Here is a 20,814-nt window from a genome sequence, read left to right as displayed (position 1 = left end):
ACTGCGTTCTTCTGCCTGTTTACCATTGCACTTCTTTGGGTTGTACTTGAAAGCATTTTGTGCTTTGACAAATTTATAAATCGTGCCTTGGCAAGAGCTGCTTACATATTTGGGTATATACAGGTAACTCACAAATTACATGCTTTTAACTAGTGTTCACTCATTTGCCAATTAAAAAAAATTAATGGAAAGGGGGCAGGCATCTGGGATTAAAAACTTTGGGTTCAATGGCGGGTGGAACTGCCAATGTGTTTGACTATACATGTATATGATTTTGATTTTAGGCGCTACTCCTGGAACATAACTCCAGAGTTAGTTGAGAGTCACCTGCATGCCTAAAAATAGCAGCTTTGTACCCAGTGTTGCTTGGGAATTCTAAGAAGCCCCCCCCCAAATCAGTACAATTTTGAAATCAATGACTAAAATCAGTGCAGTTTTGATTCAGTCTCCCATTCTTATTCAAAATAGCATCCAGTTATATCCAAACATAGATGAAAACCTGCTCCTTGATCTCAGAAATGGTTTTGCAAAATTTGGTTATAATATCTTAAGAGGTGTCCAAATGCAAGCAACTTTTCAAAATATATAGTAGATAAATGTAGAAATGCTTCCACTGATAAAACAATCAGGAAAGCATAACATTGAATTTCTCCCAGTGTGTGAAATGACACTGAGATTTGTGCAAAATAGCTATTTTGTTTCTTTCTAGATTTTACTATATGCCCTGTTCCTTGATGTAAGGAAACAAAAATGAATACACATCACCCCAAAACAGGCATTTCATTAATTCACATTAAGTTGATTTTTAATATTTACAGTCAGTTAATATCTGGTGGCGGGTGGCGCTGTGGGTTAAACCACAAAGTCTAGGGGCTTGCCAATCAGAAGATCGGTGGTTCGAATCTCTGTGACCGGGTGAGCTCCCATTGCTCGGTCCCTGCTCCTGCCGACCTAGCAGTTTGAAAGCACGTCAAAGTGCAAGTAGATAAATAGGCAGGAAGGTAAACAGCGTTTTCGTGCGCTGCTCTGGTTCGCCAGAAGCGGCTTAGTCATTCTGGCCACATAACCTGGAAGCTGTACGCCGGCTCCCTCGGCCAGTAAAGCGAGATGAGCGCCGCAACCCCAGAGTCGGTCACAACTGGACCTAACGATCAGGGGTCCCTTTACCCTTTACCTTTAATATCTGGTGTAGTCAACAACGCTGAGCTCAATAGACTTGGTATAAGGGAGTTTCGCATAAGATTGATTTGTGAATTGCAGGTGTTCTATAAATCAATAGTGTAATCATATCCATGCGTACTAGGAAATAAACCCCAATGAATTCGCTAAATGTATCTACTTTGATGCTCCTTAAATACCTTGTCATTGTGTTTCCTTTCTAAAGCAATTGTGAGAAAGTATGTTTAGGGAATGGTTTTTTTTATTTTTAATGTCAGGACATTGCTAAGCACCAGCTGACTGTGTTTACAGCATGTCACTTCAAATTTTCACTTCTAATGTTACATTACACTTTTTCCTCCTAAATTGCCAGCACGTTACTCCTTGGAGCTGTTACAATTTTCTTTGAATGTGGTAAATTATTTCATACATGACAAAATGAAACCAATGACTTAGTTCTTGGCATTCATCTGGTTCAGACAGAATGCTAAATTATAGTTTAGAATTCCATACACAAACCTGCTTCCTCCTCAATTGAACATGGAGCTGTAAGGAGGAAATTGGGCGCATCCACTTTCATTTTAAACCAACTGTGTTTCATCCAAAGCAGGGACTGCAGTTGTAACTGCAGTTGTATTTACACCAGTGTGGTGTAGTGGTTAAGAGTGGTAGACTCGTAATCTGGGGAACCAGGTTCGCGTCTCTGCTCCTCCACATGCAGCTGCTGGGTGACCTTGGGCTAGTCACACTTCTCTGAAGTCTCTCAGCCCCACTCACCTTGCAGTGTTTGTTGTGGTGGAGGAAGGGAAAGGAGAATGTTACTGGTAGCTGCTTTAAGACTCCTTAGGGTAGTGATAAAGTGGGATATCAAATCCAAACTCTTCCTCTTCTTCTCCAGATGTTGTTAGACTGCCCCTCCCAGCAGCCCCAGCCATGACCAGTAGTCAGAACTGATTTAAGTTCAACAACATCTGGAGTGCTGGTTTAAACTAACCACAGTTTGGACAAAATTACAAACTGCAATTAGTTTAAAATAGAAGCACTGCTTCCCAACTTCTCATGGTTGCATTGGAGCAGAAGAGTAAAAGTGGCAGATACATGAACCTGAGACTGAGCAATTCTGGTAAGGTTGAGCAAACCAAACTATGATCTCCCACTTTAGACATACTAAGCCATGGATTGTGTTTTGTTGCTCCCACACTTACAGAGGGAGGAATCTCCCAAGTTCATGGTAAATCATGAACTATGTCAGCCTACTTAAAGAGTCTGCTCTTTGATTCAGGCTTGGTCTGATCTGTAAGCTACAACTTTTCATTATCATGAGCCTCACTCACCTGGGAGTTCAGGTTGCTCAAATTCTGCTAGTTTACAATATTTGGAAATCAGTATTCTTTGAAAGGTAACTTTTATACCAGCTTTGAATATAATGTTTGCCTTTTTCGGTCAAATAATGCTAGGCAGAAATTTTATTTCACTGTCCAGTATTGACTTGGAACATCCCAGAAGGATACAATGCATGAGGGAAAAGTAGTTACAAAGTAGGAAATAAGCCCTGCTGATAGATCGCATAGCAAGTAATGTTTCTTAATCATGACTTCATACACTGCAGCCCACACACTGCAGCACTAAAGCTTCAAAAACTTTATAAAATTGTGCTAAACTAGACACATTTCCTTACTTGCTGTACCTTCTTGACTGCAGAACTTTGGTTTCTTTGTAACCTCTGGATTATTATTATTTTTTAGATGCTAGAATAGTGGAAGGGGGGGGAAGAGAGTGGTGTAGAGCTAATTTAATTAGGGTCAGGAAGTGGTTAATTTACTATGTATTTCATTTGTATAGCACTCAAAATCAAATCCATCCCAAACTGGGTCTGTAACACAACTACGTGTTGTTGTTTGATTGCCATCAAATACTCCATGGAGCCAATAATGTATTGTTGTTGTTAGTGATCTAGCTATATGTGTGTGTGTGCGCGTGTGTGTGCATTTGATGTCTTGATGATAGGCAGGAATGAGGGCTCCTTGCTGTTCAGTCCCATAGGAGTACAGGTATCTTAAATTCGTGACCTTACAGAAATGGGCTTTTATGATATCACTGCTGAAACAGACATACGGTAAAACAGAATGGGTGTGAGTGCCTGTGGATTTTTAAGGGAGCGGCTTAAATTCAGGTATTGTATTTTTTTATTTTTTTCCTCTTGAATTTTAAAGGTGCGGCTTATATGCTGGCCAATACGGTACTGTATCTAAATCAGTTTCCCCATACCTGAACCAATTGTGTACCATTGTGGATATGCACATACCCTTTGCTACTTAAACAAGAAATTAGTTTTTAGACAATAAATTACAATGCTTCCAAAGTTTCTCCAGGTATGGTGGGATAGGGAAAGGAGATATTTGTCATGGGCATCTACTGTCACACTAAAAAATGCAGATATCTGTTGCAGTTGTGGTAGCCACACTGCGGAGGGCTAGTTACAGCTTTTGCCATGTCTCTCCTTGAAATGTTACAAAAAGCTGTAAAATCACGATGACCAGATATCATGGGTGAAAGAGAGGGGCAGAGTGTGGCAATGATAGCTCTACAATACCATATCCAGTTCTTTAAAAAGCCATTGTTTGTGCACAGCCTTTACATTTGTAAGCTTTTTATGTGCAATGAGAAGGGCTATGCATTTACATTAAAAGCACGGACTATGAGAATTTGGGTGTGGAGCTAGGTACACCCTACTCAGGTGTCATTAAAACCTAGATACAGTATATAACACATAAGCAGAGATTTTAGGGATGTGTTGCTAGTTCCACCCACTGCCACCCACATGCTTTTCCTCTCATAGGCTCCCCACATTTCCCAAGGTTCTACATTGCATGTGATCATCAGTGAGCACAGAACACAAGAAAATCCTTGCTTGATCAGGCCAAAGACCCATCTAGCCCAGTATCCTGTTCTTAAAGTGGTCAGCCAGGTGTCTGTGGCAAGCCTGCAAACAGGACATGGGTGCAGCAGCACTCTTTCTGCTTGTGTTTCCCTGCAACTGGGATTTAGAAGCATATAGGACTAGGAGTCTCCCCGCTTCAGATAAGGACAAAGCTAATATGCTTGTCTCCCCACTAATGTGTTCTGTTTCCAGATATGCATGATACTTGAATAGGGCTGCTTTAATGGTAATTTCTATTATTTTTTTAAAAATAATAATCTAATTTGTCTTATTTGGACTTGCTTGATCATATGTTGAAAGCTAGCTGTACTGACCTTGACAAAGATCTTTCAACTGCAGAGGTTCTTAAGGAAATGATGTAGCTTGTGACTGAAAAGCAAAGCGTAACACATTAAAATGCTGCCTCTTAATATGCGCATCCAGTCCTTTTTTGAGAAATGTAATGCATATACTGAAGGCACCAGGCACCAGAAGCTTTGCTCAGAGACTATAGTTCAGCTGTAGGGCATATGCTAGGGATGGAGGAACTGTTTTCAACCTGAAGGCCACAGGTCAGTGGTGCACTGGGCCCAGAAGCAAAACGTGGTGGAGCAATGGTTGTAAATCTTACCTTTCTACAGTAGGTTGCATTCCAGACATGGAAAAATCAGCCACACAACTCTGCATGCATACAAGCAGGAGACACATTCTAGAGAGACAAGTGTGCTTAAGGAAGGTGTGGAGCATGTCCGTATGGGGACATGGGCCACAGCGAGTTTGTCAAGGCTGGACAAAGAGGCACGGAGGGCTACCTGAGGCTTCCCCACCCTTAGACTATTCTTTCCACATAGAGGATGGGATATTCGGATAGGTAAGGGAAATGCCTTGAATAGCAACTGCCATTTCGGTGCAAGGCATGGATAGGGAATATGTTGCTCTCCAGTTTTTGTTGGAATCATCCATTCCCATTGGCCACAGCCAACATAGTTGGGAATCGAGGATGATTCCGGTATTAATGTACTCGAGGGCTGTATTATATTTTAAAAAATGAATCAAATTTAAAAGTTACAGGCAAAGCTAGATCTCTCAGATCTGGATGTCTTTTTCTTTTCAAATTTGGCTAGACTGAAATGCTTGCCACTGAAAGGTTCAAGCGAACCTTGTAGGTATGAGATAAGCCATAATTGCTATCTGTGCTTCTATGGCATATCCATTGTAGAGCCCTTAATGAATTACATCTACATTGGATTTGTATGTGATGTGATGCGCTGTATGGCAGCGTTGCAAACAAGTTTACAAAAGTTACTCGCTTGCATGCCCGTGCCTGCCTGCCTTAGTTTAGACACATTGACAGCCAGAAATAAAAGGATAGAGACTTTTCTAATGTACTAAAGCTTCTGCAGGCATGGGAGCACATGAGGAGAGAACAGAATGATAATCTGTTTTTGATTTCTCTCCTATTTTCTTATGAAATGATTAACAAACCTCACTTAACCCCACTGTACATAGTTACAACAAATACACATATATGTACCACTCCCCCTATATGCTACAGAGATATGAAAAAGAATCTCATAGGTTATATAGGAAGTTTCTAGGTTTACATTACAGTGGCCGTTTTTTAAGTCCTCTAGGATGGAAGTGAAAAGAGCTCATAAAAATCAATGGAGAAATTCAGGATTTTAGTGTAGGTATGATTTGGCAACTGGATGCCCACCCCCTGCTACCCCCCCAAAAAACGCTGAAAACTAGTAGTAAAGAGAGGCATTAATTCCCACTCTTTCCCACACAGGTTTGTCTTCTGCCCTGGGAGACAATGAAAAAAAAGGCAATTGAAAATGGAAAGTGGTCCTGCTTTCGTCTAGCAGCTAGCCATTCTAGCTATATACTGTAATCTACATGCCAGTTAACAGCTTCCCCCTTATTCTGGTGGCAGCCATATTTGCTTAGGGAAAAGGCTCCACCCTGAAGACTCGAATCAGGGACTGACTATGTCTTTCAAGATGACTGACCCTTAACTGATCAATTTAAGGTAGCAATTTAAAAAGTAGTATATTCATAAAGACATAATGCATTTTGACAAAAGAAGGAAGGACCCCTGAAATTTTCTTAAATTTAGAATTCCTTTGAAGAGACAAGGAACAAACAGATATTATGAGGGAGCACAACAATTATTAAGAAGGGAAACTTGTATATTTCAACCATCTTTGTAATTGATCCATCTGAAATCTGGTCATATGGTACTTAGTGTGTAGACACTCCATGCCAAATTTCAGGCAACGTGGACAAATATTCTGGAATTTATTAATATTTAGAACATTCCAGTTTTCTCATGATAGATTGCAGTTCAACCTGTCTGATTTAACTGTGCATGCAGTCTTTTTGTGCCTTTCGTATTTTTAGGCAGGTTCAGATTATTTATTAGATTAGATGGGAGAAGATAGCCCTGTAAGTAGAATAATAGAATCATAGAATTTTTGAGTTGGAAGGGACCACAAGGGTCATCTAGTCCAACCCCCTGCAATGCTGGAATCTTCTGCCCAACATGGGGCTTGAATCAATGACCCTAAGATTAAGTGGCTCATGCTCCACCGACCGAACTATCCCAGGGATAATGCACTACAGTTCTGTATGTCAATGAGGAATGGGAAAGGGAAGGATGGCAGGACATGTGTAAGATTGCTGGCTGTTTTTTTAAATTATCAATATGACTCCCAGATTAAAGAAAAGTCTCTTTATTCCTGATGCTGAGTCTTAACAGTGTTGTTATATAGCCACAAATGCTATAATTCTCTCTGTTCTGGCATTTCATCACATATGAGGTTAGAATCTTGCCTAAGCCTGTACTGCACAGGTTATGTGGGTGTGAAAGCTAAATGCTGTACACACCAACTTAAGCCATTTCAAACGCTTGATTAAAAAATCCCTAAATCGTAGGCATCATCTTTGGCGAGTAAAATGGGAGTGGCAGGAGATTGCACAAAGATGTGGTTAAGTTCTATCAAATATCAAAGGCTGTCATCTTTAACTTGACCAGGCGAATACTGTGTGCATGTAACATGATTTTCAACATTTGTTTCATTTTGAATTTGGGACTAATTTGTCATCCTGTGGTTTCATCTTAGACCTGTGGTGTGACTCCATAGCATGACTATTTTGGGACAGCCCTTTTCATCAGAACCCCCCTTCTACAGAGCAATCAGAAACTTCAGTGAGTTAAATGAAGTTAGAAGCACATAGGTCTGGGCAGTTAAAAAATGTTCGGAAATTCTAGGCACCAACATAACTTACATAGCATAATATTTGTCTGTTGGGGCAGTAAAAATAGAAAGGCAATGTTAAGGTCATTAAGATTCCTGCTGGGTCACACTGCTAGGCCAGTCAGAGGCTTCTAGGAATGCTGCAAGGAGGACATGAAGGCAATACCTGTTCCCCACCCCTGTTGTATGTATGTCCTCTTGCAACTTGGTACAGTATATTGTTTCTAAACCTGGAAGTTCAGTTGCGCTACAGGCAGTAGCTTGGTAATGGGCTGGTCTTCCATGAATCAATCTAAGCCAGAGGCTGTCATCACATCTTGAGAGCAAATTCCAAAGGTTTATATACATTACCTGAATAAGTATTTGTTTCTTTCTGTCTGGAACCTACTACCCATCAATCTCATTGACTTCCCATGTGTTCCAGTATTATGAAAGATGGAGAAAGATTTATCTCTCTCTATATCATTAATTGATACATTTCTTAAGTGTTCCTCCTTGCCCTTGCTTGTCTTTCTTCCCTAAACTAAAAAAGCCCCCAATGCTTTGGTGTTTCTTCTTAGCAAAGCCATTTTTCAGCTCTACACTATCCTTTTTGGGGAAATGGGGTGACTACAGTGGTACATGATAAAAAAATTAAAAAATAGTCCAGTAGCACCTTAGAGACCAACTAAGTCTGTTCTAGATATAAGCTATTACATGAAAGCTTATACCTAGAACAAACTTACTGTAGTTGGTCTCTAAGGTGCTACTGGACTATTTTTTAATTTTGACTGTGTCAGACCACGTAGGTCAGACCAGGTAGACTGCTACCTACCTGAATACAGTGGTACATGGTTTTCCAAATCTCACTACACCATAGATTTATATTGGGGCATTATGACACTAAGTGTTTTATTTTCAGTCTTTTCCCTAATGATGCCTAGATACTTTGTCTCTTTTACTGCCCCACAGCTGGTGCTATCGTTGCAATATCCATCTGAACCCAAATATTTCTTTCCTAGTTCAGATCCCATCAGTTAGTATAAATCTAAAAATGTGATTGTTTGTCCCACTGTGTATCAACTTACAGTTTACCAGTAAGTTGATACAGTTGGATTCTTGCAAACCTGACTCCAAGAAAAATAGGGAAAGGCACACTGGGTACAGTAGCTCATTTTAGAGTGATTGGGCTACTGGAAATGACTATGGGGCCAAAGAGTGTATTTGTATAATACTTACAATGTGCTCTGGGCAAAATCACATGTGTGGTTTAGCCCTTCGTAAGCGAGTGTCACTGTGTCCTTTTTAAGGTTGCAGGTCGTGAAAATGAAAATTGGGATGTTGGTTTCCTTAACACAGTTGTTGAATCTTTCCCAGTTTTTAACCCTGCGTTTCTTCATATTAGGGTATTGGATGGTGCATTATAATTCTATAGGTAGTAATAATTGACCTAATGGAGATTGGACTTTTGAGACTTTGCCAGAGCTTCCATTAGATTGAAAGTGTCTGCTGTTCTGATGAGTAAGGTGGTTTGTTTGCGTAATTTGTTGATGGCTAGTTTTCTCTGATGCTTTCAAAAATCCCAGCCTTCCCTTTCCTCCTTTCCTATTTTATTTTGTATCTCTTCCCTCACGTACAGTGTTCTGTTCTGATTTTTATTTTGACAAACTCCTCTTGGCTTCCACTTGCAAAAGACATTTGATTCTGACTGGTTCCCCAAGTTCAGTTTGTAGGCACCTCATGTTCCAAATAATGAAGTGTTTTTAGTTGTTTGAGCTGCTGAGACTGATGTTGTTAGGGCACAGAGCCTGTAGCATATTACCAGTAGTTTATCTGATGTAGATAGTATCCTACCCAGTGTACTTTAACCTTTGCACCAGTTTCTCATTCTCAGCTGGGAGCTTCAAAATGACGCTTGCATCTATTACCATGACCTGTTTATTTTTTTCCATGGTGTTTCTTAACATGATTGCTTTAACAGTCTGACCAAGTGGGCTCTGGCAAACGAAAGCTTATGCCACAATCTGTGTAAGTCTTTAAGGTTCCTTATTCCTTGTTCTTTCTGCTTTAAGACCCTTACCTGGTGATTCTGTGCTGAGCCAGGCATGTTTGCATTTCCTCTGCTGCCTTTCTTCTGGTCAGCTCTTCAGCTTATTTATTCATTTTGTCCTATACCTCTGAAAACAGCTCATAATTGGGTAGTGGGCTGGATTGTGACATCAGTAAGCAAGCTGCTTATCACTGGGATACCCCCACCCACCTTTTTGTCATGTTTCCATCTTGTGGATTTATTGGTTGCAGTGCTTTTGTCATGATTTATGGGTGCCCTACTTAAGATCGTACTTCCTGAAAATCAAGTTTCTGTTTAGTTGCTTTAAAGTGACACAGCTAGAACCAATATTGGTATTTTAAAATTAGAGACTAACTTTTCTAAAATAACTTTGATCTGAATCTTAGCTTCATAAGAAGAAGACAGTGAGGCTTCCACCAGTACTTTAATGTATGGAGTCCAAGTTGTTCATATGAGCTTTTCCAACCCCTCCCTATGCTACCGTGTGTGCTTTTACATTACCTAACATTGCTTGTCTGTCTGTCTGTCTGTCTGTCTGTCTCTCTCCATTTAACTCCCCTGTTCTATTTTTACGTCTGTGTTCCTTCAGACTTGCCCTTCCAAAGCTGTGACCTCTCCTCCTTTCATGAGTATTTACATCTTTCTACCATTCCAAGTCTCCACAGAAACACTATTTCTTACTGCATTTTACTAAATTCATGAGAACCTTTTTGGGTTAGTGGGGTATAAACTTTAATAAATTGACTTGTGTGTTCAACGATGTGAATATATATATATATTTCCTGACAAGGCTGCAGCCTGCTTTTAAGTAGCATAATAAGGGGAACTGTCTGTGAAGCATAATGTGAATGTACACTGCCATGTAAATAATAAGTAATGCACACCTGCAGATGAGGATCCCGTGAGATTTGTAGTGCTCTGACTGAGAGTTGCTGGGATGACCTTCAGGGCTTGAAAATCTGAACTGATAGACAAGATCTGTCACACTGGCATCTGATCAGACAGTCGTGTTAGCCGAAAAGATTGCGCAGTGTTGTTTTGTTTGTCTTTTTTACTTGCCTGCACTGGGGAAACAGCATTGTTACTTATCTGCTTTCTTGGTGGCTTCAGACACCTGTTCTAGAGATGAGAAATCCTTGGTGCTGTCTCCTCCAGTATGGACAGCAACAAGTACATGGATGACCCACTTCCCAAAGGCAAGAGACTGAGGCTGACTAGTGAACATCACTTGCACTTAGAGCCAGATCCTATGCATTTTTACTTTAAAAGTAAGTGTGCTTCAGACTGCAGCCTTGGACTAAGTAGTGCTTAGTGAGGCACTCTCAGCCACTCAGTGCTGCAGAAATTGACCATTGCTCCTGGAGGAAAGTTGTAGCTGCCTTGGGCTCTTCTTGGGAAGAAAGGCAGGATATAAATATAAGAAAATAAATAAAAGATCCAAACTAGGTGGGTGACCTGGCTTCATGGTTTTGGAAGCTCATTGGCTTTTGGAATTATGGTTGAAGCCAACCTTTAAGTTACTATGGTGCTGAACTACAATTCTCTTACAATTATACTTGGTAATGGTAACTATAAATGGTGATTGTCTTTGTGGGTTACCCTGAGCATTGTCCAATTTGTTCTCATCACTCTGAAAAAAACAAGTCTTACCAACTTGTGGTCTGTCTCATACAATACATCTTCTTTATTTCTTTTTCAACTTTCAACCAAATAAAAATAACAAAAATGTGCATATTTATTTGAGCAAGTGGCTTAGGCTGGAGATAAGCCCAGCAGCTGCCTAAGGCTGTGGCAGCGGTAGCAGCAGGAGGAGAGGCGGCGGCAGCAGCTGTGATGACCCCACCATCCACTTCTGGCCACTCGCTGCCTCGTGTGTGCAGTCTTCTCCCGCACAGCCTTAGTCTTAGTGGATAGTCTTAAGACAGCCCTGAGTTTAGCTTTATCACTATCTGACATTCTTTTCAGTCTCTCTGCAGGAACTACATTTGAATAATCTCTACTGAATTTGAAATGTGTTTCCTTAGTACAACTTCAGATTTTCAGCTTTTGAAAAATATGGCCACACGATACAATTGAAAAGAGGGGGGAAAGGACTGCTTCTCACATTAGCAGTGAAATCCTGTCTATACCTACTTAGAACTAAGTTCCACTGAGTTGCTCCCAAGTAAACATGCATAAGACAGCAGCCTAAATGTTCTGTGCACACACAAAAATGCACCAGAACTCTCTGTTCTTTTCCACTGCCTGTACACAGGGTGATAAATGTTCATCTGCCACATATTATATGTGCTGCAGCCTTTGGAATTGCAAAGTCTGAGAGGTTTCATTCCATGAGCTGCAGGCATGTACTGATATTGTGTGTGATATGTTTCAGGAGTGAATGCTGTAACTGAGTCCTAGTTCAGATCAAGTCCTGAAACCGCTGCTTCATTGAGCCATTTTGAAGTGGCCTTCGGTTATCTCGACACTTCACACTGCTCAGTTCAGAATTTAAAACATGCCTTAGATAGCAAGTCAGTGAGGGTTGTTGACTGTTGTGCCAAAGTAAGTGGAAGCATACAAGACTCTTAACTTGGTCATGAGGATGTGTAGACGCATGCTTATCATCTACAGACACCAACTAACCAATTCTGGGCAGGGTAGGAGGAGTTGGATATGTAAAAGGTGCTAGAAACAGACCTTGAGCACTAAGGCTTACTACCTTCTACTTAAAAACATGTTTCAGTTTCTAGCTGAGAGGAAATGAGTCTTTGTTTATGGGCTTGCTCCACTTTTCTATGCTTTTTCTTCAAAGACCCTTCAAAGGTAGGTTTCAGAGCCTGACAGGAGAGCTACTTTCTAAACGGTGCACGTTGGCCAGACATGTGAGCGATTTGTTTTAGAGCTGCAAATTGATTGTGAACTGTTTGCTTGTTCTAGGCTTCTCAGCACTGAGTAGGGAGTGTAGTTCCTCATTTTAAGCCCTTTAATTTCAGAGAGAGAGCACTAGTTCACGTGATTTGAAGCAGCGTGCTCTGGTCCATGGGGTCACGAAGAGTCGGACACGACTAAATGACTAAACAACAACAACAGGCAGCAGGGTTTAGCAATAGGAACTGACACAAATAAGTAGTTTTGTGTTGCAAAATCATGGTGTTGTGGGCTCTATTCCCTATCCTAACAGTGCTCTGCAGAGGATCTAATACTGCATTTCCTGCCTGTGATATAAATAAGTTGTACTGTTTTAGAACAGAGCTGTTTTGTAAGGGTCATTGCATTAGATCAATGGGTTTTAAAATGTGAGATATGGACAGCTGCCAAGGGAAGCATGAAAGTTTCCCTGATCTCTTCTTCTTGCACCTCTGATGGTTCCTCTCTCAGGACCAGTGGAAGAGTTATCAAACTCCCACACCTCTCCCAGTTAGGTGCAAGTCCTCCCCACTCTTCGCATTAAGCTTGGGGGATCAGCACAGCAAAGCAACTTGCGCCCCCCCCCCCATAATTAGTTTGGTTTTCTACAGATAGATTAAAGCAGGGGTTCCCAACAAAATTTTCTCGAGGACCCCTCATCGAGCCGCTATTGTGACAAGGACCCCCATTAATTCCTAATCCTAAAATTAAAAAGTGAGAGCCAAATTAAGAGTCTTTTTATATTTTATATTTATACGTTTTTTACAGTTACGATTTAGGTTCAATGGACACTGACAAGATCGGTTCGAGAGTCACTGACTTACTTGCTTGAACATCAAATGCATTCTCTTCCTCTTCATCTGTAGGCCTTAGTCATTTTAACAAACCACTTTTTAACCAACGGTCCATTTTTAACTACGCGAACTGTAGCTTCCGCGAAAAACAACGCTTTGTTTACAAACACTACTGTTTTGCAAAGAGGCAGCGCGCGCAAGGGAGGAGGGAGGGGAATGGAGAAGACAGGGTACCTGCGCAGTAGCGCACAAATGAAGCCGACACGCGCAAAGCATCTTGGGGAGGTGAGCGTTAGTAGAATGCACGCGCTGCCTCTTTGCAAAACAGTAGTGTTTGTAAAGCGCCACCTAACAGCATACAGCAGAACTACTGCCTCTATCTAATTCTAGTTTTGCGCTAGACTCTGCTCATGCAGGAAGCGGCCAAAACAAAAAATCTGATATCATACGAAATATATTTAATATATTTTTTATTCTAATAGCATCTTGCGGACCCCTCTGGCATAGCTCGCGGACCCCTGGGGGTCCCCGGACCACCTGTTGGGAACCACTGGATTAAAGCATCACCTGGGCCAATGGGCTGTGCTCTTTTACTTTTCTGAAGCTTCAGTCCACTTTTCTTGGACCTGAAGTAAACAACCTACTGTCTCTTGTTTTTGCCTGTTACAGTTGAGAATGCTTAAAGGACAGTTTGCCAGTCTTGAGCTTTTTCTTACAACGGTTTTAGAAAATATGTTTTAGACTGGCCAGATCTTATTTGCTTGTGGTTACTGCCTGCTTTGTACTCCTCTCCTCTCTTGCAGGGGAAAGTTAACAGGAAAAGGGGTGGGATGAGTGTTTTGGTGAGTGCAGGAAGTACCCTCTTGTCCCTGTATGACCTCGGGGGGGGGGGGAACAGTGCATTTTCTTCTGATACATACTGTTGTTTGTCTACCTTGCTGGTACATAATTATATCAAATTAATATAGTATTAGCAAAAGTAATGCTTTTGCTGAACCAGAGGAAGCTGGGACATAATGGGTAATGTTCAACTAACTTTTCCTGTCAAGGATTTCTTCTTGCACATTAGGACCTTGTCCTTCCCGCCCCGCCCCCACTGTATGCCTTGTACCCTCCTCAGATTGTTCCGGAGTGTTCAGGAAACCCCTGGAACAAATCTAGGGGGTGCATGGGAGAAGGCTCCATTGTGCAATTAGAAATCCTTGCACTGATGGAACATTCAATGTAGTGCCATGTTGGATAGAACCTCTTGTGTTCTATGTCATTTGGGTTGATTGCAGACAGACAGACAGACAGACAGACAGACAGACAGACAGAGATGCTGTTACAAGTTCAGCTCATTCATTGTGATCCGCAGCCAATCACTGAGCAAGCAATATGTGGTTATATATTTTTTGTTAGACCTTGATGGCTAGAAAAATTTCCTCTAGCCTTTTGAAAAGAGACTTTCTTCAGCAAGTGGGAAGGGCAAAGAAAGAATCTGGTGAAAAATACCAGAGACAACAATGGAATGAAGCTTTTTGGCATATACAAGGGCCTAATGGACAAGAGTAAGGTGTATTTTTATTAGAAACACAGACACACAGCCTTTTTTATTACACACTCACACAGAGCCTACTCATTAAAAACCACAGTGGTGTACAACAGAATCATGAAAACATTGTAAAATTATAAAGATAACAAAATATGGAAGAAATGGCCAACACTTGGTCAAAATTATTCTCTAAAAGTTTTTGACAGAAGTGTTTTCAGTAGGCAACAAAACTGGTGGCTGTCTGATTTCAATAAAAGCATTGTTTCAAATTACTAGTCTCACTACTCCAGAAGGAATTCTATACTGCAGAATTCTATACAGTATTAGCTGCAGTTTCCAAATCAGCCTCATGGGTAGCCCATGCATTCCAATACAGTACTGTAGTCCAATTCAGCAGTTATGAAAGCTTGAACTGGGATACCAAGAGACTTTTTTTGTATTTTCCCTAATGCTTGTACTACTATGGTCAAGCTATGTCCATATGTAAATGGTCAATTCCATTGACTAAATCATCAAAACTAACATGATTAAATCTTAATACCCTGTTCCAGAATTATGATGTAAAAGAGAAAAGATGGTCAAAGGGATAACTATCTTTCTCCACGTTGCAACAAGCATTTTATATGAGCCAGATTTTAACACCATAGCCACCTGATTTATGATATACATGCCTGATTACTCTGCTGAGGCAGCCACTGATTCACACACTCATTCATCTTTACTACAATATATTTTCTGTCTGTAATTCGTCAATCTTTGCATCATGGATTTGGCTTAATTCTTTTGTTTCCGTATTTTCCGTTAAAAGAGTCAAGCCTCTGAACTACAACTTGCGGCAATTCAGTTGCACCTTAACAAATTGTGGCAAGGTAGTTCTATGTTGATATAATTTGAGAAAAACCACGTTCTGTGTCATCCAGCACTTTAAAAATATTGGCAGTTTGCTCCACTATGAGATGTGTTGCTCTGTCTCACCCTTGAAATGAGTAACGTTTCTGATTCTTTTATGCTCTTTCAATTATTCACACACCCTATGTATGCAGCTCTAAAGGAAGGCACTTTGATGTAGGCTTCTAAATGAAAAATAGGTCATTATATTTAGTAAATGCTTCAGTTCAGCTTGCATCTAGGACAGGTTCTGTGTTTTGCACATGAAATAGGCACCCAGCAATGCTGACTTGCTTAATAAGGTTGTGCCTAGTACAATATCTCTGTGCCCTTAGCTGTATGGGATATGCTGATTTTTTATTTTTATAAGTCTTTTAGAGTTTCTATGGATTTTAAAATATTTATTCCTGGTGTTCAGGCATGCAGGGGTGCTTTTCTCCCAAGTGACCATGGAGAAGCATTCATTTACCTTGACAACTTCCCACCAGAGCAGCATGGGATTCCTTGAATGGTAGATTTTCCAGTTTGATCATTTTATGCACTTTAACCAGGGCTCAAAATATCACTTAAGTTACATCAACCAATTTGGTGGGCCAGTTATAGGATCTGACTGGGGTTAGGAACCCAGAAATGGAGCTCTCCTTTTTGATGGGGCAAATCTCATAGGTAGATCAGGGATTGTTCTTCCATTCTTGAGTAACTCTGTGCTGGCATGTCAGGGTTTCATTCTGTCCTCTTCTGTTTAGTGTCCATGTGGACCTGCTGGAAGAGATTGCCAAAAGGATGGCAGTAACATATCAGTATACTTGCACTACACAGCAATATGTTTCCTTTACAGCGGATACAGTGATGGAGCAGTGTCTTAGCAGGCGCTGTTGGGCTGAAGAACAGACTATGCAGTTTATAGAATAGATGGTGGTGCTGATGCCAACTGGGAATCCATTCTCTAAAGGGAGGAGGGAGTCTGGTGTAGGTGCTGTGGTCCATTCATTAGTGGCCCAGGTACACTCTTTAGATTGGGGATAACCAATGCAGAAGGCCTTCCCTGGTGCTTCCAGGCACCATGGCGCCTATGAGTGCCAGCTTGGTATCCCTCAATATTTTGGGGTGGGGGGAGGGTGGGTTGAGCTGGGGTGGGCCTGCCGCCTTGGATTTGGTTGGTCTGCAAGGATTGGGGGGGGGGAGAGAAAAATGGCAGGGATGACTTCCTTGCTTGCTTAGTGGCCCATCCATCCTCTTTGCTTGTTTCTTGCCTACTTGGAACTGGCAGAATAAAAATAATAATTTGAATAATAATGATTTTATTATTTATACCCTGCCCATCTGGCTGGGTTTCCCCAGCCACTCTGGGTAGCTTACAGAAGGCACTTGCTTCACCCCATGAAAGGACTGTGTGTTTTTAGAATTATGCAGTTGGGCACAGAGGGGTGTGTGTGTGTAGTGTCTTAGTAGGGAGGTATATTTGAATGTGTGGTTTGTGTGAGGGAGGGATAAATGCACTTGGGCAGAGAGGGAGAGGTGTGTGTGTGTGTGTGTGTGTGTGTGTGTGTGTGAGAGAGAGAGAGAGAGAGAGAGAGAGAGAGAGAGAGAGAGAGAGAGAGAGAGAGGTAGCCGCTTTTTACTATTTGCACCTAGTGAACTTACTTTATTAAGCTGAGATATGAAGGGTGTTCAGACGTTACATTCAACAAGTGTATGATCCGTGTACACAAAGAGTTGATCTGTACATTCACATATAACATTTAATAAGTGCACAGCCTACACAGATTGAGCTATATAAATTAGGAAGTGCACACTCCCACACAAACACTTGCACGTATGTAAAGATGACTTGCATCTGTGTTCAGTGCAACATGTAAACAAGCCTATGATCTTCTGAACCATGGCAGGGTTTCAGATCTTTCTTTTAGATTTTTGGAATTGCACCAAATACTCCATTTTCCAATGAGGGTCATAATTTATAATGTGCACTTAGAGGTTCCAAGAACAGTGTGTTTGGAAATGAAAACAACTCTTTCCTTAATTACTAGTGCCCAGTGATGGATTTGCTTAACTCCATTCTGTTAAGCCTGTTCTTTTTAGCCTTAGTTAAGAACAATTTTCATAGTGAAAAGTTGTCCAAGAGCCCAGACGTAATCTTGGGGGAAATTAGAAACCTTAAGTGTGTTGAGTAATTTAATCTTAATGTTGAAGCTTTATAAATGAGAGGTGCCGTGTAATTTTAATGCAGATTCAAAGTGGTTTCTGTGTCAGTAATGCTGGAATTGGCTCCCCTTAATCTGCAGTCTAGTAGGTGTAAAGCGTCTCCATTCTGAATCAACACTGCAAAGACAAGGAGAAGACCAAGCACTTGCAGCAGTCTCTCTTTCAGAGTCATTTGACATTAATGCTGACTTAGAGTCAGCTTCTAAAAATAAAGTTATTGGAAGAAGATTTAGGCTGCAAATATGAAATTGCAGAACTTCTACGTGAAATGTTTTCATTGTCATTATTACTCTTTTTCTGATGGACTTTGTTCTTATATTTGTCACAGTGACCACATGGAAAATATATCGGGCTATTTAATGAAATACACAAATCTTGTCACAGGCTGGCAGTACCGGTAAGTATGGTTTCTTAAAAATTCACTGTATTACCTAATGATGAAATGAAGTTGTCTTAATCGGTAGGCAGGGATTTGTTTTAAAATGCTGGACATAGTCAAGGGCTGTTTTTGTTCTGTTTTAGAAAACGATAAGCAAACTACAGATAAAGGCAGAAGTGTTGCATCAATAATCTCTTATTTTTGTGCCAGGCATTGATTGCCTGAGCTGTAAATGCCCTCATTTGACTAGCAGGTTTTGTGTGTTTCTGAGGAAAAACTCTGCTATGAAACACATTCGGAAAACCCAGAGCACAGTTAATATTTGGGAGTAAAGTGAAAATAATGAGGCATGCTTTGATTTCAAATGTTATATTGTACAGTACATTTGAAAAGCATAGTGTTTACAAGATAAAATACTGCATCCCTGTGGAATATTACAGATGGTATTCTGAGATACTTCTTGGAGAATATTTAGCATAACTAGTGTATTGCTATTGCAACCATCTTTTGGCCATCAGTATTTGGGGACATTTGAAAAAGGTTTGAAATGCTTGTTTTTCACAAATCTAAAGAGGCTTTGAGGAATTCAAATTTTTCTGCTGCTCCCAACCCCTGCAGTCTTTCCTTCCACCCCGAAAGCTCAGTGTTATTTCGATTTGACAGATTTGGGTATGCCGCTCCTTATTTTTTTCCGGCTCTCTGAAGTATGCACCATGTTTTGCTTCAAGTTAATCACATCAGTATATTTTAAAAACCTGTTAAATTTGCTTGGACTTTAGGGGAAGAATTAAAAAGTGAACCAAGCACTTCACCTTCCTTTTCTCTCCCAATGCCTTAGTTGTATTGCATTGTGTGTTTTGAGCTAAGGGAACAGCATTTCATGATTTCCTCTAAATATCTACTATATTAATTTGCTTCTCCCATCTTTATTGCCTGTGCAGTTTGAACTTGAACCCTCAGTGTGTCAGCAACTAGTTTTCGTTGCACTGAGGTTTCCCAAATACACATTTTGTTATTGGTACTATATAGTGATTAAACTAACCCCATAGGAAACCATTGCATTTTTATTGTCCTATGAACAGGTGGTGATGAAGCAGCAGTAGCACAATTTCGTCTTTTAATAATGGAAATGGTAGTATATAATTACCATTAGTGTTATTTGGTGTGTGTGTGTGTGAGCCATCAGAGTGCCACAAAAGTCCTTCACAAAAAATTATCCCACTTCCCCAGCGCTGATGTCTAGGACAACTTAGCAAGTTTTTAAAATGTCGTACACATAATTTATAAGTAAAGCAACAGAAGTATATATACCCTTAGGACCAAGCCACGCATGGCATGTGACTGGATCTATTGATTTTTTTTTTTTTTAGAAACAGCAGCAACCCATTTTTTAAACACAGGTATAGAATTCTGAATTTGGTCAGAGCATCAGTGCTGGGGAGGAGTCCCTAAGCTCTGTTCCCTAATCTAGACAATTCCATCCTAAATTGCTGCTGTGTTTCCCTCCCCCTATAAAGTATTTAGCAAATATATTGGGTGCAATGCACAATAACCAATGACTGAGCCATACATCAGAAAAGGCCTGTGCAAACAGAAGAGTCTTAAGCAGGAATCTGAAACAAAGCACCAATTGTTATTGCTTAATGGCTAGGGAAGGAGTTCCACAACCTATGCGCAGACGGTCTAAAGGACTTCTACCTTTTGGAAGCAAGGCAAACATCGTGTGGCATTCTTAAAAGTTCCTTTCTGGCTAAATAAAAATATTGGGCAGAGGGTCATAAACCTGCTCTCTGGACATGACCCTGCAGATGAGTATTGGAGATAATGCAGTGCAGTCCCTCCTGTACTCATTTTGTAGAGTAATCCAAGAGGATGCCATTGTCAGTACTATCAAAAACCATAGAAGAAGGAGAATGGTCATACTGTGTCCTGCTCTTAATAAAGGTAATTCTTTGAATGACCCAAGGGTGATTCATCCCATAACCAGGCCTGAACCTAGACTGGGAAGGGTCCAGAAAATTGGTATCCTCTAGGCATGCCTGCAGTTGCTCCACCATGATTCCACCATGACTTTCCTCCTCTAGAAAGGAAGTTGCCCTATATCAAAGGTCCAGGGTAGGCTGCTTGAGGAGTGGCTTGAGGACAGCAGGGACCCTCCCCAATGCAGAAATGTGTTAACTACATTCTGAACCCACCCAGTCACACCCTTTCTGCTAGTTTTTATTAGCCGAGAAGAGCAGGGGTCAAGAGAGTATTGCTGCAAAGACCCTGTCAATGTCACCAGGCTGCAGCAGCAGGTTAGACATGGCAACGGAAAACTCAACAGAGATGTCCTTTGGGCATCAAGTGAGTTTGTCCTCAAAAGTACAAAGCTAAACCATCACAAAGGGCTTCCAAGGACACTAAGGATCCACCCACAACAGCAGGTGTGATCAAACTTCAGGCCACATTAGAAAACTCAGTTGGACATTTACTGGAAGGTGCAGTGCATCTGATAAAGTAAGTCTTTTTTGCCACCTGCACTACTGCATGGTTATGGACTCTAGTGTTTGATCAGCTTCAGGGTGAGACATGTGCCATTTGCATTCTAGTCATTATCCAGCCTGCTTCATCTTCCATGCTCCTAAGAGTACCATGAGGCTGCCTGGACTCCTCAGCACCTGAGAGGACACACTCAGGGTCAATTGTGTGTTACCTCACTTTTTCTCAATTTGATGAAATCTTCAACAGGTTCACC

At 40.9% G+C, this 20,814-nt stretch overlaps 1 protein-coding gene across 3 annotated transcripts in view; it reads left to right on the top strand.

The window, feature by feature from the left end:
- The window catches only part of OSBPL11 (oxysterol binding protein like 11), a 44,365-nt gene that overhangs the window by 1,201 nt on the left and 22,350 nt on the right, over window positions 1-20,814 (top strand). Inside the window, exons 1-2 of one of the 3 annotated variants that reach the window (XM_035129549.2) lie at window positions 8,099-9,345; window positions 18,027-18,095. In XM_035129549.2, the coding sequence (XP_034985440.1) occupies window positions 9,332-9,345; window positions 18,027-18,095 (83 nt within the window). In that variant the 5' untranslated portion in view covers window positions 8,099-9,331. Of the gene's footprint in view, window positions 1-8,098; window positions 9,346-9,372; window positions 10,657-18,026; window positions 18,096-20,814 lie in introns of those variants that run through there. The other 2 variants (XM_035129556.2, XM_035129540.2) reach the window with 2 other exon arrangements.

The sequence above is a fragment of the Zootoca vivipara genome, chromosome 1, assembly GCF_963506605.1.
Source record: "Zootoca vivipara chromosome 1, rZooViv1.1, whole genome shotgun sequence".
Classification (NCBI taxonomy): Eukaryota; Metazoa; Chordata; class Lepidosauria; order Squamata; family Lacertidae; genus Zootoca; species Zootoca vivipara.
This window is presented reverse-complemented; position numbering and strand designations above follow the sequence as displayed.